Consider the following 23,375-nt stretch of genomic DNA (forward strand, 5'->3'; position numbering starts at 1 on the left):
ACCCTCTCCCGTTGCTAAGAGGAAGCCAAGCTATACAGCCTTCATTTCCCCTTCCGGTCGGTTCGGGTGAGGGCGGGGGTATGGGGAGGGCGAGGACAAGAAGAAGGCGATGCCCGGATGTTGAGGCCGCGCACCCCGGAATCGCCCCCTCATTTCCGGTTCGCCTTCTAGCCCCTCCCCTTCCACCTCCCAGGCTGCTGCGCTCGGTTCTGCACGCGCCGAGCGAAAGAGCAGGTAAGAGTACACTCCTTCTCTTCCTCCAGTTTTCATCTTTGGTCACAGCGCCACCTCCTGATTGACTGAAGGTTCCAGCGAGGATTTATGCTTTAGGGACAAGGAATTAGTCTTCACTTTTACCTGAGCCTTGACGGTTATTTAGAGAAAGCTAAAGATAACGAGGAAACGTACTTTTCAGGTCCTCCTAAGGTCCACATTATTTGTCCTCGGAGGACCTGGACTCTATGGTCAGTGACGAAGGGCGGGTGGGGGGGGGTGTCTCTCTCCGGTTGGCGCCTGCGTGCTGCGAGCTGGTTCCGCATGCGCGGTGTGGTCAACCGAAGCACACGCTGAAGAAAGTCGGCGGCTGCTGAGGGCTGATCGAGTCTTATCTCTCCTACTGAAGAGCGTGGCGTGGGAGCCTGGTGTGGGACTCACACACATACCTCAGGTGACTAGTCTCTCTGATCGGTTTTTCCAGGAATTCACTTTGATTGCGTCTAGGGACATGGGTGGTCGGTAGAGGGTAGGCCCCGGAGCTAACACCCCCTCCTTTTCCCGTCCCCGCGCGGGAAGTGTCTGGACATGACTGCCGCCACCCGCCGGCTGCGTGTCGGCCTCCCGGTGTAGCAGAGGTGTCATGGTACGGACGGAGGAATCTCGCGAAGGCGAGTGGGCCAAGTGATGGGACAGCCTCGTCAATATGCTGATAGTGGCGGGTGTCTTGAGGTGGGGCGGCCTGGGGAGAACGCCGTGACACCCCGCCCCAGGACGCTGAGCACTTTGCTGTCTCTAGGCCTGCGAATTCCATCCTTTTTTCTTTTCCCTTCTTCCTCCCCGGCAAATACTACCTCTCAGTGGTGACCAGACAGGACACTTCAAGGAACCTGTGGATTGGGCCACGATTTTGACAAGAGTTGAGTTAAAAAAAAAAAAAATATCCAAGAATAGTTTGTTAACCTGACCACTTAATATTAAAAATCGAAGCTCTTGTTACCCTGTCGCTGAAGTTCTGCGTTTGTGTAGGATGAGTCAGTCCTTAAGACGAAACTAAAAGATACAACTGAAGAGTTTATTATTCTTCGTATCATTTTGCCGTATTTTCAGCACCGATGAGAATAGACTTGTAGATTTAAGCGCTGTGGTCTTACCGTTAAGCAGAACTGAAAAACAAGATATGGAAATTTTAGGTCCCTTTTGTTAACTACCCCAGACTTCGTCTACTTTAATTTTCATTAAACAAGAAACATTGTTTCTTGAGGAAAAGGTGTAGCAAAGAAGTCTTGGTTTTTCTTCCGATTGAAGTTGTTACTCAAGGGGAAAAAAAAAAAATCTTGTAACTCCGTGTCTTTCAGCAGTTTGGAATTACATAGAGCTTAAATGCCTGTTCTTAGTTCATCGGATGCCAAATGAGAGTTTCTGGTTCTCCAAAGATCTCAAGAAGATGCTATTTTGGAGATTGGTGCTTCCTATTTCAACTACAGTGAAATAATTGAAAAGCTTTGTTTGTTTAGCACTTCTGTACTAAAGGCGAGCATTCAGAGAGCATAACTGATAAGTGTTAGAGCCGGATTAGTATTACCACAGGAGTTGCCTCTGTCACATCATGCTTTGCTTTGGAAGGGAGTGTGGACTTCCTGTATCCACGATGGCGACTGGAGCACGCAGTGATTTAAGAACTCCTGCCTACCATTTCACCAGGCAAAATTACTGACGGTGCAGGGTATTGGAAATTAGCTTGGAGCTCAGTTGTTGTATTTGGAAAGATTCTTTACTGGAGAACACATAGTGTATTGTAGTACTCTGACATATTGAAGCTTTGTATTAAACTCTGGATTTAGTGTCATATGACCTGGTTTTAGCTCCTGTTGTACTTAGTAAGCATTTGTCTTTGAGGAAATCATTTAGTACTTTATTTTAATAATAAAAATAATTGTTTAATGAATTAAGTTGCCAAATGGAAATATTTCCTTTGCTTTTTAATATCTTACATTTGTATAGCATTACACTTTCTAACTCTTTCACATGTATATTGTTTCATTTGATGTCCTCCACAAACCTGTGAAGAACATGGCACACATTAGAAGCTACAGTTAATGGGGATACATTAGTATTCCTAAGCCACAGTTAGTAAGTAGGAGAGCAAAGTTGTAGATTATTTTTTTGTACTTATCTACTGTCTTGCACTGTGAATGACATACCATCAGCAGTATTCCTTAATTTACATTATCTTTTGCAAAGAGATCTGCACCTTCTGAAGCAGTGACATTCATATCACTTCAGAATTCTTTTACACTATTGCCTGTGTTCTTTTACAATCAGATTAGGTCTTGCTTCTCCAAAATTATCGGCTTTACTATTTGAAGAAACTTGGTGAGTAAAAGTGGTTAGCACTTGTTAAATCTCTTAAAATGTTTCTTTCACACCTTTCCATAATGTTCATTTTTATACCCAGTATGAAACATTTTTAGCTCTCAAGTTTTAGTGCTTTGCATACAGGTATTTGAGAACAATTGTCCAAGAGAAAAAAAAAAAAAGCCCTGTTTAAAAATGAACCAACCAGCTCAGCTCTTTCTTGGTGGGTAATTCTGACCATTGTATGTCTACTTCCCTCTATTTGCTAAATCCCTGTTTTGTCAAGCTTCAAAGAGAAATATTTCTCTGCCACTGTTACATGCAGCTTTATTTTTTATTAAATAGGATAAGTTAATAATAGAAATTTTATGTGTGTGAGTCACTCAGTTGTGTCTGACACTTGGCGACCCCATGGACTATAGCCTGCCAGGCTCCTCTGTCCATGGAATTTTCCAGGCAAGGATACTAGAGTGGGTTGCCATTCCCTTCTCCAGGGGATAATCCCGATCCACAGATCGAACCTGGTTTTCCTGTATTGCAGACAGGTTCTTTACCATCTGAGCCACCAGGGAAGCCCCGATATTAATACTAAAATTTGTTATGTTCTAGCACCGAATGTGTACACTGACAGTGCTTTTTGTTTAAGGTATTTCTAATTGTTGTGTATTTATAATGTTGAGAGAAAATATAGCCTGATGAATAAGACACAAACTATGGATTCAGATGTTACAGGTTCAAATTCACTTGTTAACAGTATATGACAGAACAATATGCTTAACCCATGCTTCATATTTTTCATCTATAAAATGGGGAAGACTATGAGGAAAGTGGTACTTCAGGAAGATAGGCAGTGGCCAGATTATATAGGACCCTGTAGGTAGCAGAAAAATGTGTAAGTCAGTGGGTAAGCCACTAGGAAGATATATGTGGGTGCAGTTAGCAGTTCTCAAACTGCCCCGCAGCAGAACTCTGGTGTTCTATGAGCTGGATGTAGGTGTTTTATCTTTGAGACAGGTAATGGTGGCCCTGTTACCCAATAAGAAAAAAAGGTAAGTTAGTATGTAAATTTTCACAAATTTTTCATAGGACTTGGGATCTTATTGTTGCCTATATTCTGACCTTTAACAATGGTAAATTAGTTAAGGTTATCAGAAAAACATGAAAATTACCAACAAAGATTAATTTGAGAGCTTCCTTTTAAAAATATATTTCTATTCATGGAATGATTTTAGGCTTGTGGGTCATAAAAGGGGCGGTGTTTAAAGTGGGTTGGGTGGATCAAAAGGAATAGTTCTAAATATATTTTATGTGTGGAGATTAAGAGAAATTTAAACTTTATAGTAGTGGGGATATCTACTAAAGGATTCTCGGGGTTGAGTATACCTATTCAACAAGAAAGAAGATTATTTGGAAGTAATGGGAAAAGTGGAAGCTAAAAATTATGGTAGTTGTGAATTAAATTCATGTTTAAGAGGAAAAAAATTCAGAAGGATATGTTTTAGTTAAATTTAGCATCTTTTGTGAAGTATGTTTTGTGATTAATCTTTAGTTTTTGTTGTGACATGTGATAGTATAATTCTGCCTAAAATAAATGGTAGAGTTGTGTGTCAGTCAACAGCAGAGGATGAGATGGTTGGATGGCATCTCCGACTCAATGGACATGAGTTTGAGCAAACTCCAGGAGATGGTAAAGGACAGGGAAGCCCTGGTAGGCTGCAGTTCATGGGGTTGCAGAGTCAGACATGACTTGGTGACTGAACAACAACAAATGATAGAGTATATCATTTGATGTATGGTTAGGGTTATGATTTAATTTGTTGGAAAACTCTTCCCTTTATATAGTGGGTGGTAATCCAGTCTTAGCTGACTTGGAGTAGCTTTAGTTTTGCTGATAGGTTTATAACAGTAGTGATGCTTCCTATCATTTGTTATTAAGTATTAAAATAATATTTTACTCTTTATAAATGATGATTATTTTTTATGATTCCTTTGAAACTAATGGTAGAGAATCATACAAGTGTTAGAAAAATGTGGAGCAAAATAAAAATTCAGGCTTGGTTTCTGAACATTCATCTGTTTTCTAGCACCATGTAAGAAGTTTAAAGAGATGAGAAGACTAAAAACTCCTTCCAGTGGCAAGATGTGAAAAATTGATATTTTTATGTTGACCTTAACTGAACACTGACTATATTCTTTTGTTTAAATTGCAGAATGCCGGGTCTAAGTTGTAGATTTTATCAACACAAATTTCCTGAGGTAGAAGATGTAGTGATGGTGAATGTAAGGTCCATTGCTGAAATGGGCGCTTATGTCAGCTTACTGGAATACAACAACATCGAAGGCATGATTCTTCTGAGTGAGTTGTCAAGAAGGCGTATCCGTTCTATAAACAAACTCATCCGAATTGGCAGGAATGAATGTGTGGTTGTTATTAGAGTGGACAAAGAAAAAGGTAAATGAGAAGAATATTTAATTTTTTATTTTTTATTTATTTACTTATTAAATATAAATGTAATCATAATAAATAAATATTTTATGTTAATTTATATCTGAAATTTTTCTGAGTTAAACTTATTTTAAAATATATTTTTTGTGCATTGCCTACTGCAGTAAAAAAAAAACAAAATGCCTCTTTTTGTACTTAAACTCTTACATACAAAATTGTTAGAGAAGGATACCAATTAACCATCTAAACAAAACCTTTTAAGTTAGTAGTGGTTAATTAGTTCATCCAGGACTAGTTTTTGTAAAAGTAAATGAATTTTAGGAATATTTTATGTCTTTAAAAAAGACACATCTAGAACTGAATACTGTCTGTCTCTCTGGTAATCAGAATGTCTACGACTCCCAGATCCTGTGGTCCTTTGGGATCTTTCAGGCAGAGGTGAATAGGCATTCATTTATTTACTGTTATTTATTCAGAGTGTGTGTGTATGCACGAGTGTGTGCATGTGTACACGGCTGAGTCGTGACTCTTCGGGTGCCCCTTCTTTGGACCCCGTGTAAATCTTCACCTTTGTGAACGCATTGTTTCTAAATACATTGTACAATACCAATGAGTAGGTTTTGTCTTCAGTTAATATAGTTAAGATGACTGGTTTCAGCCGTCTTGCTATAATTTGTCAGATGTTCGTTTCAGTCACCTAGTTACCATCATGCTTAAAAGACTAGCCAGTCACCCTGACTGAACTTGTCTTTCTGAATCTCCTCAGCCATCTAGTTTATTGATACTTTTGCGAATGAATGATTTTATACATAACTGACTTTTTTTCTGATTATAATCTTAGATAATAAACTTTGGAGACAGCTTGTATTACCTCTTAAGAGGTGCTACCATTAGCACATTGATAATTCTAAATACTTTGATATGACTTACTTGTAGCACTCTCCCTAGCCCCCATTTATTAAACTACTTGAAGGCTGAGATTATTCCTTTTAATATTGTGTTTAATCACTGTCCTAGTAGGACCTCAGCTGGTGTCTTAGCTTATATTGCTTTCCTATTATATCAAATAGATAACACAAAAAGGAATCAAGTATATTTTCAACTACAGTCAGAAAAAGTGAAAGGGTATGCTTGTGTAAGTACACTTCAGTTCAGTCGCTGAGTCGTGTCCGACTCTCTGTGACCCCATGAAACACAGCACGCCAGGCCTCCCTGTCCATCACCAACTCCCGGAGTTCACTCAGACTCGTGTCCATTGAGTCAGTGATGCCATCCAGCCATCTCATCCTCTGTCGTCCCCTTCTCCTCCTGCCCCCAATCCCTCCCAGCATCAGAGTCTTTTCCAGTGAGTCAACTCTTCGCATGAGGTGGCCAAAGTACCAGAGTTTCAGCTTTAGCATCACTCCCTCCAAAGAAATCCCAGGGCTTATCTACTTCAGAATGGACTGGTTGGATCTCCTTGCAGCCCAAGGGACTCGCAAGAGTCTTCTGCAACACCACACTTCAAAAGCATCAATTCTTCGGTGCTCATCTTTTCTTCACAGTCCAACTCTAACATCCATACATGACTGCAGGAAAAACCATAGCCTTGACTAGACGGACCTTTGTTGGCATAGTAATGTCTCTGCTTTTCAACATGCTATCTAGGTTGGTCATAACTTTTCTTCCAAGGAGTAAGCATCTTTTAATTTCATGGCTGCAGTCAACATCTGCAGTGATTTTGGAGCCCAGAAAAATAAAGTCTGACACTGTTTCCACTGTTTCCCCATCTATTTCCCATGAAGTGATGGGGCCAGATGCCATGATCCTCGTTTTCTGAATGTTGAGCTTTAAGCCAACTTTTTCACTCTCCTCTTTCACTTTCATCAAGAGGCTTTTGAGTTCCTCTTCACTTTCTGCCATAAGGGTGGTGTCATCTGCATATCTGAGATTATTGATAATTCTCCTGGCAATCTTGATTCCAGCTTGTGCTTCTTCCAGTCCAGCGTTTCTCATGATGTACTCTGCATAGAAGTTAAATAAGCAGGGTGACAATATACAGCCTTGACGTACTCCTTTTCCTATTTGGAACCAGTCTGTTGTTCCATGTCCAGTTCTAACTGTTGCTTCCTGACTTGCATATAGATTTCTCAAGTGGCAGGTCAGGTAGTCTAGATAGATGTAAAAATGTATTTTCATAACAACATTGTTTGTACAGTGTAAGTTAAAAACATGAAACAACAATCTAAATTGTGGTTAAATAAATCTTGAGACAGCCAGGCAAAGCAGTTTTCTACAGAATGAAATCTGAATATTCTGATACAAAAAGATCTCCAAGATAAGATAGGAAAAAAAGCAAAGTGCAGAAGATCCTATAGAGAGGATCCATTTCTGATACTAGAAGTTTAAGTCCTGTTGGATAAACCATTCAACATAACTGCTGTCAACCCTAAGCAAGTATCTAAATGGATGGTAAATTTTATCCAAAAACAAAGGGAGCAACCAAAAGCAGGCTGAAACTGAAGGCAAGTTAACTCTTGGAAGACAGGAACTGCACTGGATAAGTTTTACAGCCTTTTGACTGAGTGCCATGTTATACCAAGCAGGGCAGTGAAGATTCTAAAGGAAAACCCACAGTCTTAATGACTTGAGAGCCAGAGGTAAGAGTTCTAGACAGCCACAACAATTGGAAAGTAGTGATAGGGATTAGAGAAAGAGACACAGAGAGAGCCCCTAAGTTTACATATAAAAATTCTGTTCAGATCTCTAGCTGACTCCTGAAACTACTTGTAGAGGTTAGACTGCAGGCAGCCCTTCAGGATAAAAATCTAAACAAATTTTGTTTGCTTTCCATTTGGGGAGACAGCTCTGTATAGTTTTGAATTCAAACAAGATAACTGCTAAAACAAATTGAGTATCCTTGAGAGTTCCCTGGCAGTACAGTGGTTAAGACTTTGTACCTTCGCTGCCAGAGGTGGGGGCTCAGTCCGTGATTGGGGAACTCAAACCCCACAAGCCATGCAGAGTGAACAACAACAACAACAAAATCAATGTCCTTAAGAGGAACCTAAAGGAATTCAGAGCCTCTGCCACGTATCTTTTCTAATGTCCAGGATACCATTCAGAATTGCTAAATATTTGAATGAACAGGAAAATATGACCCATTGAAAAAAGATAATCAGTGGAGACTGACCTAGAGATGACCCTGATGTTGCAGTTAGCAGGTAAGCATTTTAAATAATATGTTTTAAGTGCTCGAGGATATCAGAAAAATGTACTTGTAGTGAGTGAGCAGAAATCTTAGTGGAGAAATTAGAAACTCACATAAAGAACTAAATACAATTTCGAGAAATGAAAATTTTTTTAGTATCTAAAAAATTCAATGTATAGGCTAACATCAGATAAAAGATGACAGAAGGCTTCTTGAAATTTGAAGGTAGTTCATTTAAAAAGAACCAATCTGAAGAACTGAGAGGAAAAAAAGAGCAACCTATAAATAATCAAAAGCTTTATTCCAGAAGAAGAGAAGAGAAAGAAAAAGCAGAAAATACACTTGAAGAAACCATGACCAGAAGTTTCCCATATTTGCTGGGAGAAAAAATGTTTACAAATTAGAGAAGCTCAGGAAAACTGAAGCAGGATAAATACCAAGACCATATCTAGGAATACCAAACTATTGAAAAACAAAATCTTCAAAATAGGCAAGGAAAATGATGTTATTTACAGGGGAACAGTAATACAAATTACAATGGCATTCTTTTATTGGAAATAATGAAGGTCAGAGCATTGAATGACATCTGTAAAACACTGAAAGAAAATATCAAACCAGAATTCTGTTTCTAAAGAAAATATTCAGCAATAAAAATCAAATGAAGACATTATCAGGTAAATAGAAACTAGGGGAATTTCTTACAAGACAGAGCTGCATTATAAGAGATGGTAAAGGAAGTTGTTTAGGCTGAAAGATACTAGGTTGATGCAAAAGCATGGTTTCAGACCCTGAATTTTCAGTCATTATAACTAGGGTCAAACACATCTTTATTAATCAAAATAGGAACCATTACAATCGATACATTTTTGCAAAAGAGAAATAAGTTGGTTTGTTCCTGTAGCAAAAAAATCCATACTTCAGGATTTGATGAACTCTTGGAAAGCATTCTCTGCCTCCTCCTGGTTGTCGACTGCAAAAAGCTGTGAAGGTCTCGAAGAACAGGTAGCCAGTTGGCAAAAGGTCAGGTGAATATGACAGATGAGACGAAACTTCGTAGCCCAATTCATTCAACTTTGGAAGCTTTGGTTGTGCAAACGTGCGGTCAGGCATTGTTGCAGAGAAGAATTGGGCCCTTTCTGTTGACCAGTGCCAGCTGCAGGGTTGCAGTTTTCAGTGCATCTCATAGATTTGCTGAGGATACTTCTCAGATGTGATGGTTTCACTGGGATTTAGAAAGCTGCAGTGGATCACACTGGCAGCAGACCACCAGACAGTGACGATGAGTTTTGCTGCAAGTTTGACTTTTAAGAAGTGCTTTGGAGCTTCTCGGTCCAACCACTGAGCTGGTCGTTGCTGGTTGTTGTATAAAATCTACTTTTTGCCACACGACAAAATCCATCTGAGAAACGGTTTGTTGTAGTTGCGTAGAATAAGAGAAGATGACACTTCAAAACGATTATTTTTTTGATTTGCGGGGAGTTCTTGAGGCACCCACTTACTGAGCTTTTTCACCGTTCCAATTTGCTTCAAATGCCAAATCACCATAGAATGGTCGACATTGAGTTCTTCGGCAACTTCTCGTGTAATTTTTAAGAGGATCAACTTCCATGATATTCTCCACTGTTCCCAACTTACGATGGCCAGCCACTATACTCCTCATCTTCAAGGCTCTCGTCTCCTCTGCAAAACTTCTTGAACCACCACTGCACTGTACGTTCATTAGCAGTTTTTGGGCCAAATGGCGTTGTTGATGTTGCAGCTTATTTCCTGTGCTTTATGACCCATTTTGAACTCGAATAAGAAAATCACTCAGATTTATTTTTTGTCTACTATCATTTCCATAGACTATTTCCATAGTCTAAAATACATAAATACATATGAAATAAACAGCAAGTAATAATTCATTAGCAAAAAACATAAAGCAATAGTGCACGTTAAAATAATGTATAACAGCCACATTTAAGAATGTATTCCAGCAAATTTCGACAGTGCAAAACCAGTTACTTTTGCACCAACCTAATATGTGGGTAAAAGTGAAAGACCATTTTCTCTTTAATTCTTTTTTTTTCTTTAATTTTTATTGGGGTATAGTTGATTTACAGTGTTGTGTTAGTTTCAGGTGTACAGCAAAGTGAATTAGTTATGCACATACATGTATCCAATCTTTTTTAGATTCTTTTCCCGTGTAAGCCATTATAGAGCTTTGAGTATAGTTATATGTAGCAGTGTGTATATGTCAATCCTGGTCTTCCAGTTTATCTCCCCATCTTATCCCCTGATAGCCATGAGTAATACTCCATTGTGTGTATGTACCACATCTTTATGCATTCCTCCATTGTTGGACATTTAGATTGCTTTCATGTCCTGGCTGTTGTAAATAGTGTTCCAGTGAACACTGGAACATTTAATTCTTTAAAATACATTTAACTTCTTGTCTCATTTTGTGCCCATGGGACTTTCATTTATGAAGGTGACTGGTGACATGGAGTAGCCATGTCATTGAAAGAAGATTTTTATGACTAAAGTTTCCCAGGAAATGGGGACCAAGCATGCTGTGCAAAGCCACGTGAGGAAGCACTAGTTTTGATCAGGAGGCAGGAAGAGCAATGGGAAACCTTAGGCCAGAGCCTGTATTGAGGTTTCCATGAAAAAGGCAAGGCAGGTCGTTGTAAACAGTTTACAGTTGGCTCATCTGAATAGTATGGGCAGTGCCTGGTGCACGGGGACTGTCTCTAGTTGTCTGGTATCTGGCTCTACGTCGGTTTAGGGCATGGGGCAGTATTGGCCTGATGTGTGGAACTTTGATGAGATGGTTAGGGACGTGGGCTCTGGGTTGGTTGATTTCCATGTGAAAGGCTCCCATTGAGCCCTTGGCTAGCGCTGGGCAGCAGAGTCTCTTCCCTGGTCAGCCAGGCTACAGATGTCAGAACATCAAGCATACAGAAAACATGATACAGTTGATCCTCTGATGCTTAATAGACATGGTTTTAGCTCTCATTTGGATAATTGAAATTATTAGTTCCCTCTGCCCAGGTAACATTAATGATGACAAAAATTTACTTTAAAACATAATACTTTTACATAATACATGTACTTCTTATGCAGTTTTTTGTTGATACAATTTAAGTAGGAAATAAGTGTAGGTATGCCAACCCAGCAATATGGTTGTGAAAATTGTCGGAGTGATTTGTTGATACCTGGACAGAGATAATGTTTTCAAATTTTTCTCATATAGGATACATTGATTTGTCAAAAAGAAGAGTTTCACCAGAGGAAGCAATCAAATGTGAAGATAAATTTACCAAATCCAAAACTGTAAGTTGATTATTTAGTCAAATTAGTCCACTGTTCAATCTGTTTAGTAAATAATATACATGGCGTGTTGCTGGCAGAAACGAAAACCTAGATTTTCTGTATCTGTATTTCCTTTTTCAGTTCTGTGTTTCACAGGAAAATAATTCGAAGACTTCATTTTGAAAGAGTGTGACTTCAGTGAGACAACATCAGTTGTCTCATGATGTTACTACCTTAAAGCACTGAAGTCTAATGTTCTCAGATCAGTACCAGACCATTAGTGTTTTTAAGCTCTTTTATGGGGAGAAGACAATGGCAACACACTCCAGTACTCTTGCCTGGAAGATCCCATGGACGGAGGAGCCTAGTAGGCTGCAGTCCATGGGGTCGCTGAGGGTCAGACACGACTGAGCGACTTCACTTTTCACTTTCATGCATTGGAGAAGGAAATGGCAACCCACTCCAATGTTCTTGCCTGGAGAGTCCCAGGGACGGCGGAGCCTGGTGGGCTGCCGTCTATGGGGTTGCACAGAGTTGGCAGCAGTGAGTAGGAGATGGGTAAGATTGAAGGGTAATTGTTAGAAGATAACAGAGCATAAGAAATACTAAAATCTCCATCCTGGTTCTATGTTCTCATGTTGTTGTTATGTGTGAGTGAGTGAGTGAGTGTGTGAGTGTCTGTGTGTGTATTGTGTCTGACTCTTTGCAACCCCATGGACTGCAGCCCACCAGGCTCCTCTGTCCATGGAATTTTCCAGGCAAGAATACTGGAGCAGGTTGCCATTTCCACATCCAGAGGATCTTCCCAATCCAGGGATCGAGCCCACATCTCTCGTGGAATAGTAGTCCTAATGTCTTATATTTGATCCATGTAAGAACTCTCTACAATAAAAAGGAGAGATACTGGTATCTCCCTTTTCTAGATGAGGAAACATATTCAAAGAGGTTGGTTTGTCCCAGAATTGACTTGCTCCGGATCTTAGGCTATAAATGCTATACTGTTTGTATTTGTTCACCCACTCGAGTTCATTGTTAGCGAAAAGAAAATAATTATGGGAAAAAATGTTTTCATATGGTGGTCTTTTGTTAAGGAGTTATTCTAATCAAAGTAACCAAAGGTTTGTTTTTATATGCTGTCGTCTAAAATGTAAAAATATCTTTTTAAAAAAACATGTAGATCTCTTATCTTTGAATTGTTGTGCTCTTCATTTTTTTTCTAGGTTTACAGCATTCTTCGTCATGTTGCTGAGGTCTTAGAATACACCAAGGATGAGCAGCTGGAAAGCCTGTTCCAGAGGACTGCCTGGGTCTTCGATGACAAGTACAAGAGACCCGGATATGGTGCCTATGATGCATTTAAGCATGCAGTCTCGTAAGAACTCCTCCTTAGCTCTGCTTTTCCCTTGGTATTACAGCTGCTGGGCCTAGCACACAGGTTGAGAGCCTAACATTTAGTAACACAACATCCACGTAGGAAGTCCTTGTCAAATTTAGATTAAAATATTTTAGCATAAAAGGCCCATGATATGAGCCAGTCCTCTAAAGCTAAGCCTGTATGATTTGGTGTACCGTAGTTGGGTAGTTCTTTAAACCATCTGACACTATTGCCTTAAATCTTTTCCTCTCCAAGCTTTGTGTTTGTCCTCAGTGACTTCAGGGCCAGCATAGACATTTCATTTAAACTGTAATCTCTTGTTTCCTTTACCTCAGTTGCTTAGACCTTCAGCCGACGCCATGTTAGCCAGTTTTCCATATGACCTCACCCTGTGTCTTACTGTCACCAGGATTTGCTCCTCCAAAATCTTTAATTCACACATTCTGTTCTTTCATCACGGCCTCCTGTCCTTCCAGCTGCCACACTGTCCTACTCTGTCGTCTTAATTCTTACATCAGGCTCTGATTCCAGACCCTTTTATCCTCCCTGTCTTTTCACCTTTTCCTGCCTCTTTCTTACGCAGTATAGACACACCGTGGTCCATCATTTCAATAACTTTCTTGCAAACATCATGAGCTTTGCCCTGTTTTTCCTTCTGTTACATCCAGCCTTGGAGCGATGTTCCTGCCTTCTCTGCATAGAGACTGCTGGGTGCTGCTAGGGAAAACCAGTCTTACAGGTTGGTGCCACTGCATATTCATGGTCTCCAGCCTCAGCTGGGCCGGAACTGCTGCCCCACACCCTCTTTGCTCCTGATCACTTCTTCCTCCCATTCTTAGACTGGCTGTTTCAGAACTTCTCCACACTTCCCCAGATACCCACTCTATCCCTCTTCCCTCCCTCTCACCTGCTGCGCTCACTGCCTGAAAAAGAAGCCATTGCACAGCATTACCTCCGTTTCCTCCCACCGTCTCATCCAACTTACCTCCTTCCCACCTGTCGTTACCTCCTGTGCTCCTGTCACACTGGATTCGGGTCCTTCTGCTCTCAGACTAATCGTACCACCTGTGCCCAGTCATTCCTGAGGAGTATCATCTCCATCTGTTATTCCCTCCCTTGAGTCTTCACCTTTTTCTTTATTGGTTTTGCTTTATCAGCATAAAAATATGCTCAGATTTTTCCCATTGATACTAAAAAACCTTTCAACCTGCCCTCTACTTTGCTCCTGTAGGAAGCACTGTGTCCTCTCCTTTTAACAGCCAGACTTAAGTTCTCTGTACTTACTGTCTCTACTTCTGCCCCTCCCACTCCTTCTAGATGTCAGTACTTCACAAGCAGCCTCACCACTGCATCGGTACTTGCCAGCTCCTGTCCTGCCAAGGGAGATTAGTCTCTTCACCCCTCAGAATGGCCAAGTGGGACTTTGAACACTTAGAGCCTGCATCATGCCTACTCACCTGAGGCTCCAGATTTCCTTCCACCTTACGCCCTCCCCTCATGCGACTTAATTTTTTTATGTCAAATTGTGGGAAAGGGGAGAAGAGTAATAGTTATGACAGCAAACATATATATCATTCTCACAACCACCTGTGGTATAAGAGCTATTACTCCTATCTTATGGATGAGGAAATTGAGGCAGAGATTAAATTGTCCATGTTCACACAGCTACAAATGGTGGAGCCAGGATTCAAACACAGGCATTCTAGGTCCGTCCAGAGTTTATGCTATTGAGCATCAAGCACTGCTTTATATTTCTGTCCTCCCTGCCTTTAGTCTTGGGCTCCTCAGTCAGTACGTCTCTTACCTCGGTTTGCTGTCATCATTGGCCCTGCTTGCAGCTTCTGCCTCCTGCACCTTCTCCATTACTGCTCTGCGTTAACATTCTTAACAAATTAACATTCATCCTAGTGAATTAATCTTCATTATTCACCATTAAAGTTCTTCTCTTGCTTCGTCAGCCATGTTGCAACTGTCCAGATTTAACTCATCATAATTTGATGCCACATGTGCTGTTTTGTTTTTTTTTTTCCTTTTAGTTACAATTTCTGAGATAGTTGGAAACAAATAGTTGGAAAGTTTTTTGTCTCCAAAGCCATTTTGGTCACTTAGTAGTGGTAACCACTGTTCTGAAATTATGTGTGTGTCATTATCATTTATGGTATTGATACATGTAAATGTGTGAATAGATTATTAAAAGTACATACAGAATCTTTTTTATGTTTTAAAATGTTTAAACAAAAAAACAATTTATCATTGTGACAGGTTTTCAATACTTTACATTTTTACTTGGGATGCTGTTACTGTAAATTTCAGTAATCTGTTACTGTAAATTTGAGAAATCTATCAATTTCTCCAAATTGATACATGTATGCCTACTTCATATTAACTTCTATATAGTATTTACTTATGAGAACATGCCCTTTTTTTTTGTTCCTCTATTAAAAAATGTTTAGGTAATCCCCTCTGTTTTTCAAATAGTGCTGTGTGACTATCCATGTACACGTCTCTGTGTATACATTTGGAAATTTCTAAGATAGATACCTCGGAATAGAATTGTTGAGTCATGGGACTGATTATATGTACCTTTAAATTTACTTAGTTTTGTTAAAGTTTCTCCAGATTGGTTCTATAGTTTATAGTCCTTTTAGCAATTATGAGTGTTTCTCTTTCTCTTCATCAGCATTTGATATATATCTCAGATTTTTCTTTTCTTCTTGCCAAACAGATTGATGTCCAATAGTGTCTTGTTTGGGTTTGCGTTTTGCTGATTGGTGGAAGTTGACCACTTTTCATATGTTAATTGACCATTTGTCTTTTGTGAAACATAAGTTCGTCTCATTTTCTTTTTTTTCTGTTGGTTTGTCTTTCAGTATCAGTATATCAGAATTTTCTTAAAACAGTCTTGTTAAAATCCTACCATTCTTTTAGTCATTATTTCTTTTTTCCATTTTTTAATTTGTTCAACAAACATGCCAGTGAACAAGACTCTGGTCCCTGTTTGTGGCACTTACAAGGGTGAGATGAAATGCCACTTCATTCATAAAGCCCTTCCTGACCCCACTGATACCTTCCTCACCTCACCCCAGAAGTGCAAAAATGCCCTTCTTTTTTTTTTTTTTTAATTTTTTCCCACGTTTTTGTTCTTTTTGAGCTCCTTGAAGCAAGGACTGCTGATTACGTGGATATGCTTAATTACAGTGGGATGCGAGACAGAAGCAGGATTCATTTTACTGCACTTCGAGAGTGCTGCAGTTTTACAGATTGAAGTTCTGTGGCAACGCTGCATCAGGCAAATCTGTTGGTGCCAGTTTTCCAACAGCGTTTGCTCACTTCATGTCTCTGTGTCACATTTTGAGAATTCTTGTAATATTTCAAACTTTTTCAATATTTTGTTGTGATCTGTGATCCCTCGATGTTACTATTGCAAGAAGATTACATACATCTTCCTGAAGACTCAGATGATGGGTGCCATTTTTTAGGAATGAAGTATTTTTAACAAAAAACAACAGTATGGCATAGGTGTAACTTTTATATGCACTGAGGAACCAAACGTGTGACTCACTTTATTGCTAAACGTGCTTTATTGTGGTCTAGAACTGAACCCACAATATCTTCAAGGTATGCCTGTATAGGAGACATTGAATTGCTTGCTTTAGTCAGATCTCTAAATTTTTTTCTTTTAATAATGATCATTTGGGTGTTTTCTTTTTGTCATACAGGCCTAAGCACTGCAGTTGCATTATCTCATTTAATTCTGCAGTCCAGTGAGATACACGGTTTTTATTCTTGATTTACACATTTGGAAATTGAGATCTAGAAAGGCCCCCAAGCACAAAGCTATTAAATTGTGAAGCTAAGATTTGAACTCTTAATTCTGACACTAAACACTGTGTTCTTAAACATTATTCTGTTATGTTTGGTGTCCTAATTATCAGTAAAGTAACCTTGACATTTTGTTGTGTTTTCTTTCAGAGACCCATCTATTTTGGATAGCTTAGATTTGAATGAAGATGAACGGGAAGTACTCATTAACAATATTAATAGGCGTTTGACCCCACAGGCTGTCAAAATTCGAGCAGGTAAATGATTTTTTAAATGCTGTTTAAAATATTTTGCATGTACCAGAAAAGCTATTAAATAATGAGCCTAACCAAAGAATACGTTGCTACATCAACATCTACCTTTTTCTAAATGTTTGTTTTTCACAGCGAGAAAAGCTAAAGAAATTAAGTAATTTTTGCTTCTACTGAGTTATCATAAAATGCATATATATTGACACAAGTAAATGAGCTCAGCTCACCTTAAGTTTTTTGGGTGGAGTGATTATTTTGTTTTAGTGCATGCTTTAAAATTCTGACAGTACAGTAATATCCTCCCATGCCTCTGGATTAACCACTGTTAATTTGGGATCTGTTCTTTCAGACATTTTTTTCTATACCTATGCTGTATAGGAATGTATGCTGTTTATGTTCAGATATAAGTTTTTATGTTTTCGTAAGAATGGGATCATAGTGTGCACCATTTTCTTCAACTAGCTATTTCTACTTGGTGTACTATGGCTGCCCTTCCCTGTAGAACTTGCGGATCATTCTCATTTTGAATGTTAGGTAATATTGCATAGAATAATACACCTTGATATCAGCCAGTCTCCTCTTGATGAATGTTCAGGTTGGGCCGGTCTTTTTTACTGTAGTTGACCCTTAAACAGCGTATAAGAGGATTGCCCACCCTCTGTGCACTCGAAAATTCATATATAACCTCGTCAGTCCTGTGTGTCTGTGATTCTGCATCCGAGATTCAACTACCATGGTTCATGTAGTATTCTAATGTTTACTTTTGAAAAAAATCAACATGTAAGGAGACCATGCAGTTCAAGGCTGTATTGTTAAGGGTCAACTAACTATATTACAAAAAACACTGCATTTTAACACCTTTATACACATAGACTTACCCCTTTATACAGGTGTTCTACAAGGCAAATTCTTAAAAGTAGGATTGCTGGGTCAGAGTATGCAGTTATTCTAGACAATTTGTAGGTATATTATTTTGGTTTTATATAATTTTATTTATTTGGGGGGCTTTGCTGGGTCTTTGTTGCTGTGCAGGAGAGTTGCCGTGTACGGACTTCGCATTGTGGTGGCTTCTCTTGTTGCAGAGCAAAGGCTCTAGGGTGCTTGGGCTTCAGTAGTTGTAGCCCCTGAGCACAGGCTCAGATGTTGTAGCACATCAGTCTAGTTGCTCCATCTGGATCTAGGATCGAACCCATCTCCTGCACTGGCAGGCAGATCCTTGACCAGAGTCACCAGGGAAGCCCCCATGGTTATTATTTCATTCAGATTTCATCACACTCCTCCTAACCATTTCACAAATAAGGAACTGAAGCACAGAGGGGTTGGAATTATGATTTCAACCCAAATATAGCCCAAATTCAAGATGTTTGTTAAATTTCTCTTTTTTATAGTTTCATCATTCAGGAGCTTGATATTGATGAGAAGATATGATATCACTGCATGTTCAGATATTTTTAAATATGAAAGTTAATAGCTGGGGTTGATTTATAATTGAAAGGGTGATGAAAGCTTTCATAAGTATTTGAGTACTAATGTATTTGTCATATCTCTGGTTTCTTTTTAAACTTAAAAAATTTTTTTTGCATATTTTGGAGTAAGCTTTTGAATTTTTATAATTTTAGATATTGAAGTGGCTTGTTATGGCTATGAAGGCATTGATGCCGTAAAAGAAGCTCTGAGAGCGGGTTTGAATTGTTCTACAGAAACCATGCCCATCAAGGTGAGTAGCCTGTTCTCCCTCCCTACTGAAATATCCACTTAATCCAAATTAAATCCAGATTTTTTTTTAATGGTGATATTTCATATCAAGTGTCATTAAAAGTGGTTCTTAATGATACTGCTAGAAAATGTTTAAAATTATGTGTAGGCTTTTGTTGTAGCTACTGCTGCTGTCACTATGGATAGAGATTCCTATTGGTATTTAGTGCCAAAGAACCAGCTGTGCTAAACCTCCTTTACAATAAGTAGCCACAGTGCCCATTATGCTCACAGAGTCTTGAAAAGGACAATATGTTATCTTACATTCACACACAACTTTAAGGAGGTTTGGGTTGACTCTTTCATTAGCAATAAAATTAACTGGATGACTGTTAATCAGAATCACTTAGAAGAATTTCTTCCATTGGTTTAGTTTAGAACCAAATAGAGATCTTTTTTGTTTGTTTTAGAGACAGATTATCCATTGTGCCAGTGATGCCTATAGTTAGCTTAGCCACCAAAGATCCAGAAGTCATAATTCTTCATTTTTGGTATGCAGTAGACTGCTTCTACTACTGGGTTACATCATAGTACCAGTTAGCTTCAGTTAACTTCTACTACATTAACAAACTACCCCAAGTTGCTGTGCTGCAGAATTGGGAGTAAATTTAGGGATGATTTGTTTTTAAAGCACCAGATGAGCAAAATGATTCTCAAACATCCTAATTATTATGTGGTCTGTAGGTACATTCATACTTGAATTTTTGTCTTCCTTAGATTAATCTAATAGCTCCTCCTCGGTATGTAATGACTACAACCACCCTGGAGAGAACAGAAGGCCTCTCTGTCCTCAATCAAGCTATGGCTGTTATAAAAGAAAAAATTGAGGAAAAGAGGGGTGTCTTCAATGTTCAAATGGAGGTGAGGTCAATACTGGGATTTTTGCCTTGTTACTAAAGTTTTTAAGAAGTTTCAATCATATAACTGGTTTGTCTTCTAAAATATCTGATCAGTGACTTATAAAACATGAGCTATGTTTAAAACTACAAGTCCTCTAAGTATAAAATAGTCATTGACTCTAGTTCCTAAAAGGGTTTTAAAAGTAAATAAGAACTATCATGGGGTGGTTATTCAAGACTGTGGTCACTGGTCTCTCAAATGAAAAAAATAAAGACAATGATAATAACTGAAAAAAGAAAGAAGTGATTGATTATTGTCAGAATTTAGAATGCTTGAAGTATGATTTCAGAATGAGGAACTACAATAGTGTCCTATGTTTTTCTCATCTCAACAAGAATAAAACCAAATTTTCATATATAATTTTCAAAATAAATTTCTTCTGTGGAAGAAATTTTGAAGCCAGAAGATGGATTTTTACAGGTCATCTTTTTGTGTGTTTGAAAGATATAGCCACTATACAGCCAGTATATTTTTTCAGTTTTATTATCTCATGGAATTTATTGGTAGTATTTCGGCGCTCAGAATAAGAGTTAAAATATCAGGCAGTAATAGTATTGAAACTGAATCTGTGTGTGTTTAACTACATTCACATTGAAATTGTGCCTCTGCTTCCACAGCCCAAAGTGGTCACAGATACAGATGAGACCGAACTTGCAAGGCAGCTGGAGAGGCTTGAGAGAGAAAATGCAGAAGTGGATGGAGATGATGATGCAGAAGAAATGGAAGCCAAAGCTGACGATTAACTTTGTGGGAAACAGAGTCCAGTTTAAGGAACACAAAGCAGCCTTCCTGGCTGTAAACCCTAGACTTAAAAGTTTTCCAGTATTGAAAACGTCAAAGCTGAATATTTTTTAAGTGTTTAAATGTTCCAACAGACCAAAATAAGAAATGCCCTCCTAAATGTTAGCTGTTTTCACACAGGAGCTCCAACACCTTGAGCATTTTTTAAGGGAGTGGCCTGATTTCACTAGAGACAGATCTTCAAGACGAGACATAAATTGGGCTTATGATTTCCATTTCTGATATCTCCAGATTGGCACCCCTTTGTAGTTTAGTGCCTCCATAAGATTTACCAGAGGCACTCAAAGCAAATAGTTCCAACCTTTCTATATAAAATGTATCAAGCAAACATTAAATAAATTTCTGGGATATTTAACCATAGGTTTCTTCCTTATTATCACCAGTTAAAAGCATTACAATTCCTAAGAATTTCATTTTATTTGAAATGTAGTAATTTAAAGGCAGGTGACCAGAGGATAAGTATAGCAGATCCTTTCAAAAGGAAGGTTTACAGAGACTTTGCCAGTGGTCCAGTAGTCAGGACTCCATGCTTTAACAGCTGAGGGCCTGGGTTTGATCCCTGGTTAGGGAGCTGAGATCCCATGAGCCGTGTGCTGTGTGCCAGGCACCTTCTCTCCCCACCAACCCCGCCCCCCCTTAGTAAAGAGGATTTAGAGAACATTTTAATTAGTGAAAGTTTACTCCTAGGGGAAAAAAGCCTTAAAATGTAACTAAAGAATTACATTAGTTGAGTGCCTTTTACCTATTTGAGACTGATGACAACATGTGGTCAGAAGGAGAGTTTATCACACCGGTCCTTGTTGGTGTACTAAGCTGCTTGTCTTGAGTTTGTAATTCAAGTTGGTAAAGGGGGAGGGGGGTTGTTTTTGTGTTTCTTTAACTTTAGTTTTTTGGTTTTTTTGGTTTTTTTTTTTTTTTTTTTAAGAAAAAAATGCTGCTTTGTAAATTTAGTTATTTTGAGTATCATTGCCCAACTTTTAGGTTTTTTTTTTCCAGTAAAATATTTGCTAGGTGCCACCTTAGAGTTTCACTTCTCTTCCTAACAGGTTAGGGATCTGTTTGATCACATTAACAATCGTTTTTCAAAATGTTTCCATCACTTTTTCCTTTAAGAACTGATTGTTTTAAAGGTGAATAAATAATATATACAAAGGCAAATAAATTTCATAGATAACACATGGTTTGCAGTTACAGCTACAGTGGCCAAGGTGTAGCAAGTCTTGAGTTGACTTTGGTTTACTTCATAAATTTAATCTCTTAGGATACTTGAGGTACTAGATAAATTAATTTTACTAATTATTCCCAAGAATAGCTATTTAGATACTTAGAAGATTAAATCTAACCCACCTTACTCAATCCAGGACTGGACTTAACTCGCTGTTAAAAGGACTGGAAAATAGAAAAGTGTTGGTGAGACATTTAAGCTGTTTGTGAAGGTTTGTCCCTTTGTTTAATTTAGCAGCCTCTACTAGCTCTTTAGATCCAGGTCTAAAAATATAACTTTTTATGAGGGAGCCATGACTGCTAGCTTGCATGCCATCCTGGGAATATTTAGAGGAGAATCTGGATGTATTCAAATCATAATTTTCACTTCAGTTTTTTTCTGAGGAGTTAAAAAGTCTGTAAAACTCACAGCATCACAAATGTTATCAAACTATATAACAGGTGCTCCTTAAATGTTTGTTGTAAGCAGAGGAATTGAATTTTCACTTTGTTCACTGGATTTTTTAATACTTCAAAAGCCATAACTGTTGAGAAATACTGGTGGCATCCGTGGTGAGTGGTTTATATCCTATGCAGGCCTTTTGTTTAATTCCACAACAATTTTGCAAATTTATGACCCTTGCCAGAGAAAAAGATCAATACCTCACTGATGATGGAAAGAACTAAGTAAACTTTCCCTGCTGACCTAAAAGTATCATTTTCAAATATGAGAAGATCACACCCAGTTCTAAAAACTTGAGTGGATTGACAAAAGATAAGTGATCAGTTTACCCAAATTTTGAACCTCTCTGCATAAAGACTCACTAGAAATAGACAGTTTCATCTACTCCCAGTTCTGTCTTTGAGGTCAAGTGGTTATCAACTCATAACTGAAAATTAGCAATAGTTTGAGTCTCATTTAGGTATTAGTTGAAAATTTTAAGTGGCCGGAAAAATACAAACATCCAAATGATTTTTCATGTTTTCTAGTAAAACGAGACAAGCCAGTACTTGAGGATAATGCTTAAACACTTAGTGGAAACCCACAGACGGCCTTACTTGACCTAGTTAACTTCTACAGTAAAAGCAATTTAAATGGTTAGGAATTTTAACAATTCAAGTGCTAGTGCCCTTGGCAAGAACTGTCCCATGATTTGCCTCAAAGTGATAGTCAACTACTTTTCAACTCATGATACTGATACCTACTGTACAGAGTGGGGTGTAATTGTGCCAATTTATAATCAAGAAGCCATCAAACCAAATACAGCTTAATTCAGATAAAAACCTATATTGAAAGCAAAAAAGCAATAAAAAAAAGGACACAGACCTTGGTGAGATGCCAAATGGAAAATGGTGCTTTAAAGGCAGCCTCTTACAATGTAAGGAATAAAGTAAAACCTCATTAGCTTGGAATTCCTGATCTCAATGATCAGGTATTCTAGACAAGATCAAGAGAAGATAGTTCAAACTATTGAAAGGAATGAACTTTTACTTAAGCACTTTGGAGGTGTTCACGCCCCTTAAATGTAAGTTACATATCCATTGAAGGAAGTCTAAGCAGTTGTACTGGCAGATTACTGTATTAAGCTTGAAAGTAATAAAAATGTTTTTAAAGACACTATGATACAGACTTTTCACTGCTTCAGATTAACGTAACATGAAGCTTCTTGGTACCTATTTGTCTCCGTTAATCTTCATTCTAAAACTAAAATGTCATGCTTTGATTTAATTCTCCCATTGACATCTTTATCTCTTTTAGAAAGCTCC

General features: G+C 38.5%; 1 protein-coding gene across 2 annotated transcripts; it reads left to right on the forward strand.

The window, feature by feature from the left end:
* The first annotated feature begins 43 nt into the window (after positions 1 to 43).
* Positions 44 to 23,226, forward strand: EIF2S1 (eukaryotic translation initiation factor 2 subunit alpha). Of its 2 annotated transcripts, none has more exons than XM_004010732.6 (8): positions 44 to 234; positions 4,782 to 5,023; positions 11,443 to 11,522; positions 12,722 to 12,873; positions 16,849 to 16,955; positions 18,569 to 18,666; positions 19,422 to 19,565; positions 20,222 to 23,226. In XM_004010732.6, exons 2-8 carry the CDS (start codon positions 4,783 to 4,785, stop codon positions 20,345 to 20,347), a joined length of 948 nt encoding a protein of 315 aa, XP_004010781.1. In that variant the 5' UTR covers positions 44 to 234; position 4,782; the 3' UTR covers positions 20,348 to 23,226. The 2 variants fall into 2 exon arrangements, with proteins under 2 accessions (XP_004010781.1, XP_004010780.1); XM_004010731.5 differs by lacking the exon at positions 44 to 234 and adding an exon at positions 523 to 667.
* Positions 23,227 to 23,375: the final 149 nt, after the last annotated feature.

This window comes from Ovis aries, chromosome 7 (assembly GCF_016772045.2).
Source record: "Ovis aries strain OAR_USU_Benz2616 breed Rambouillet chromosome 7, ARS-UI_Ramb_v3.0, whole genome shotgun sequence".
NCBI lineage: Eukaryota > Metazoa > Chordata > Mammalia > Artiodactyla > Bovidae > Ovis > Ovis aries.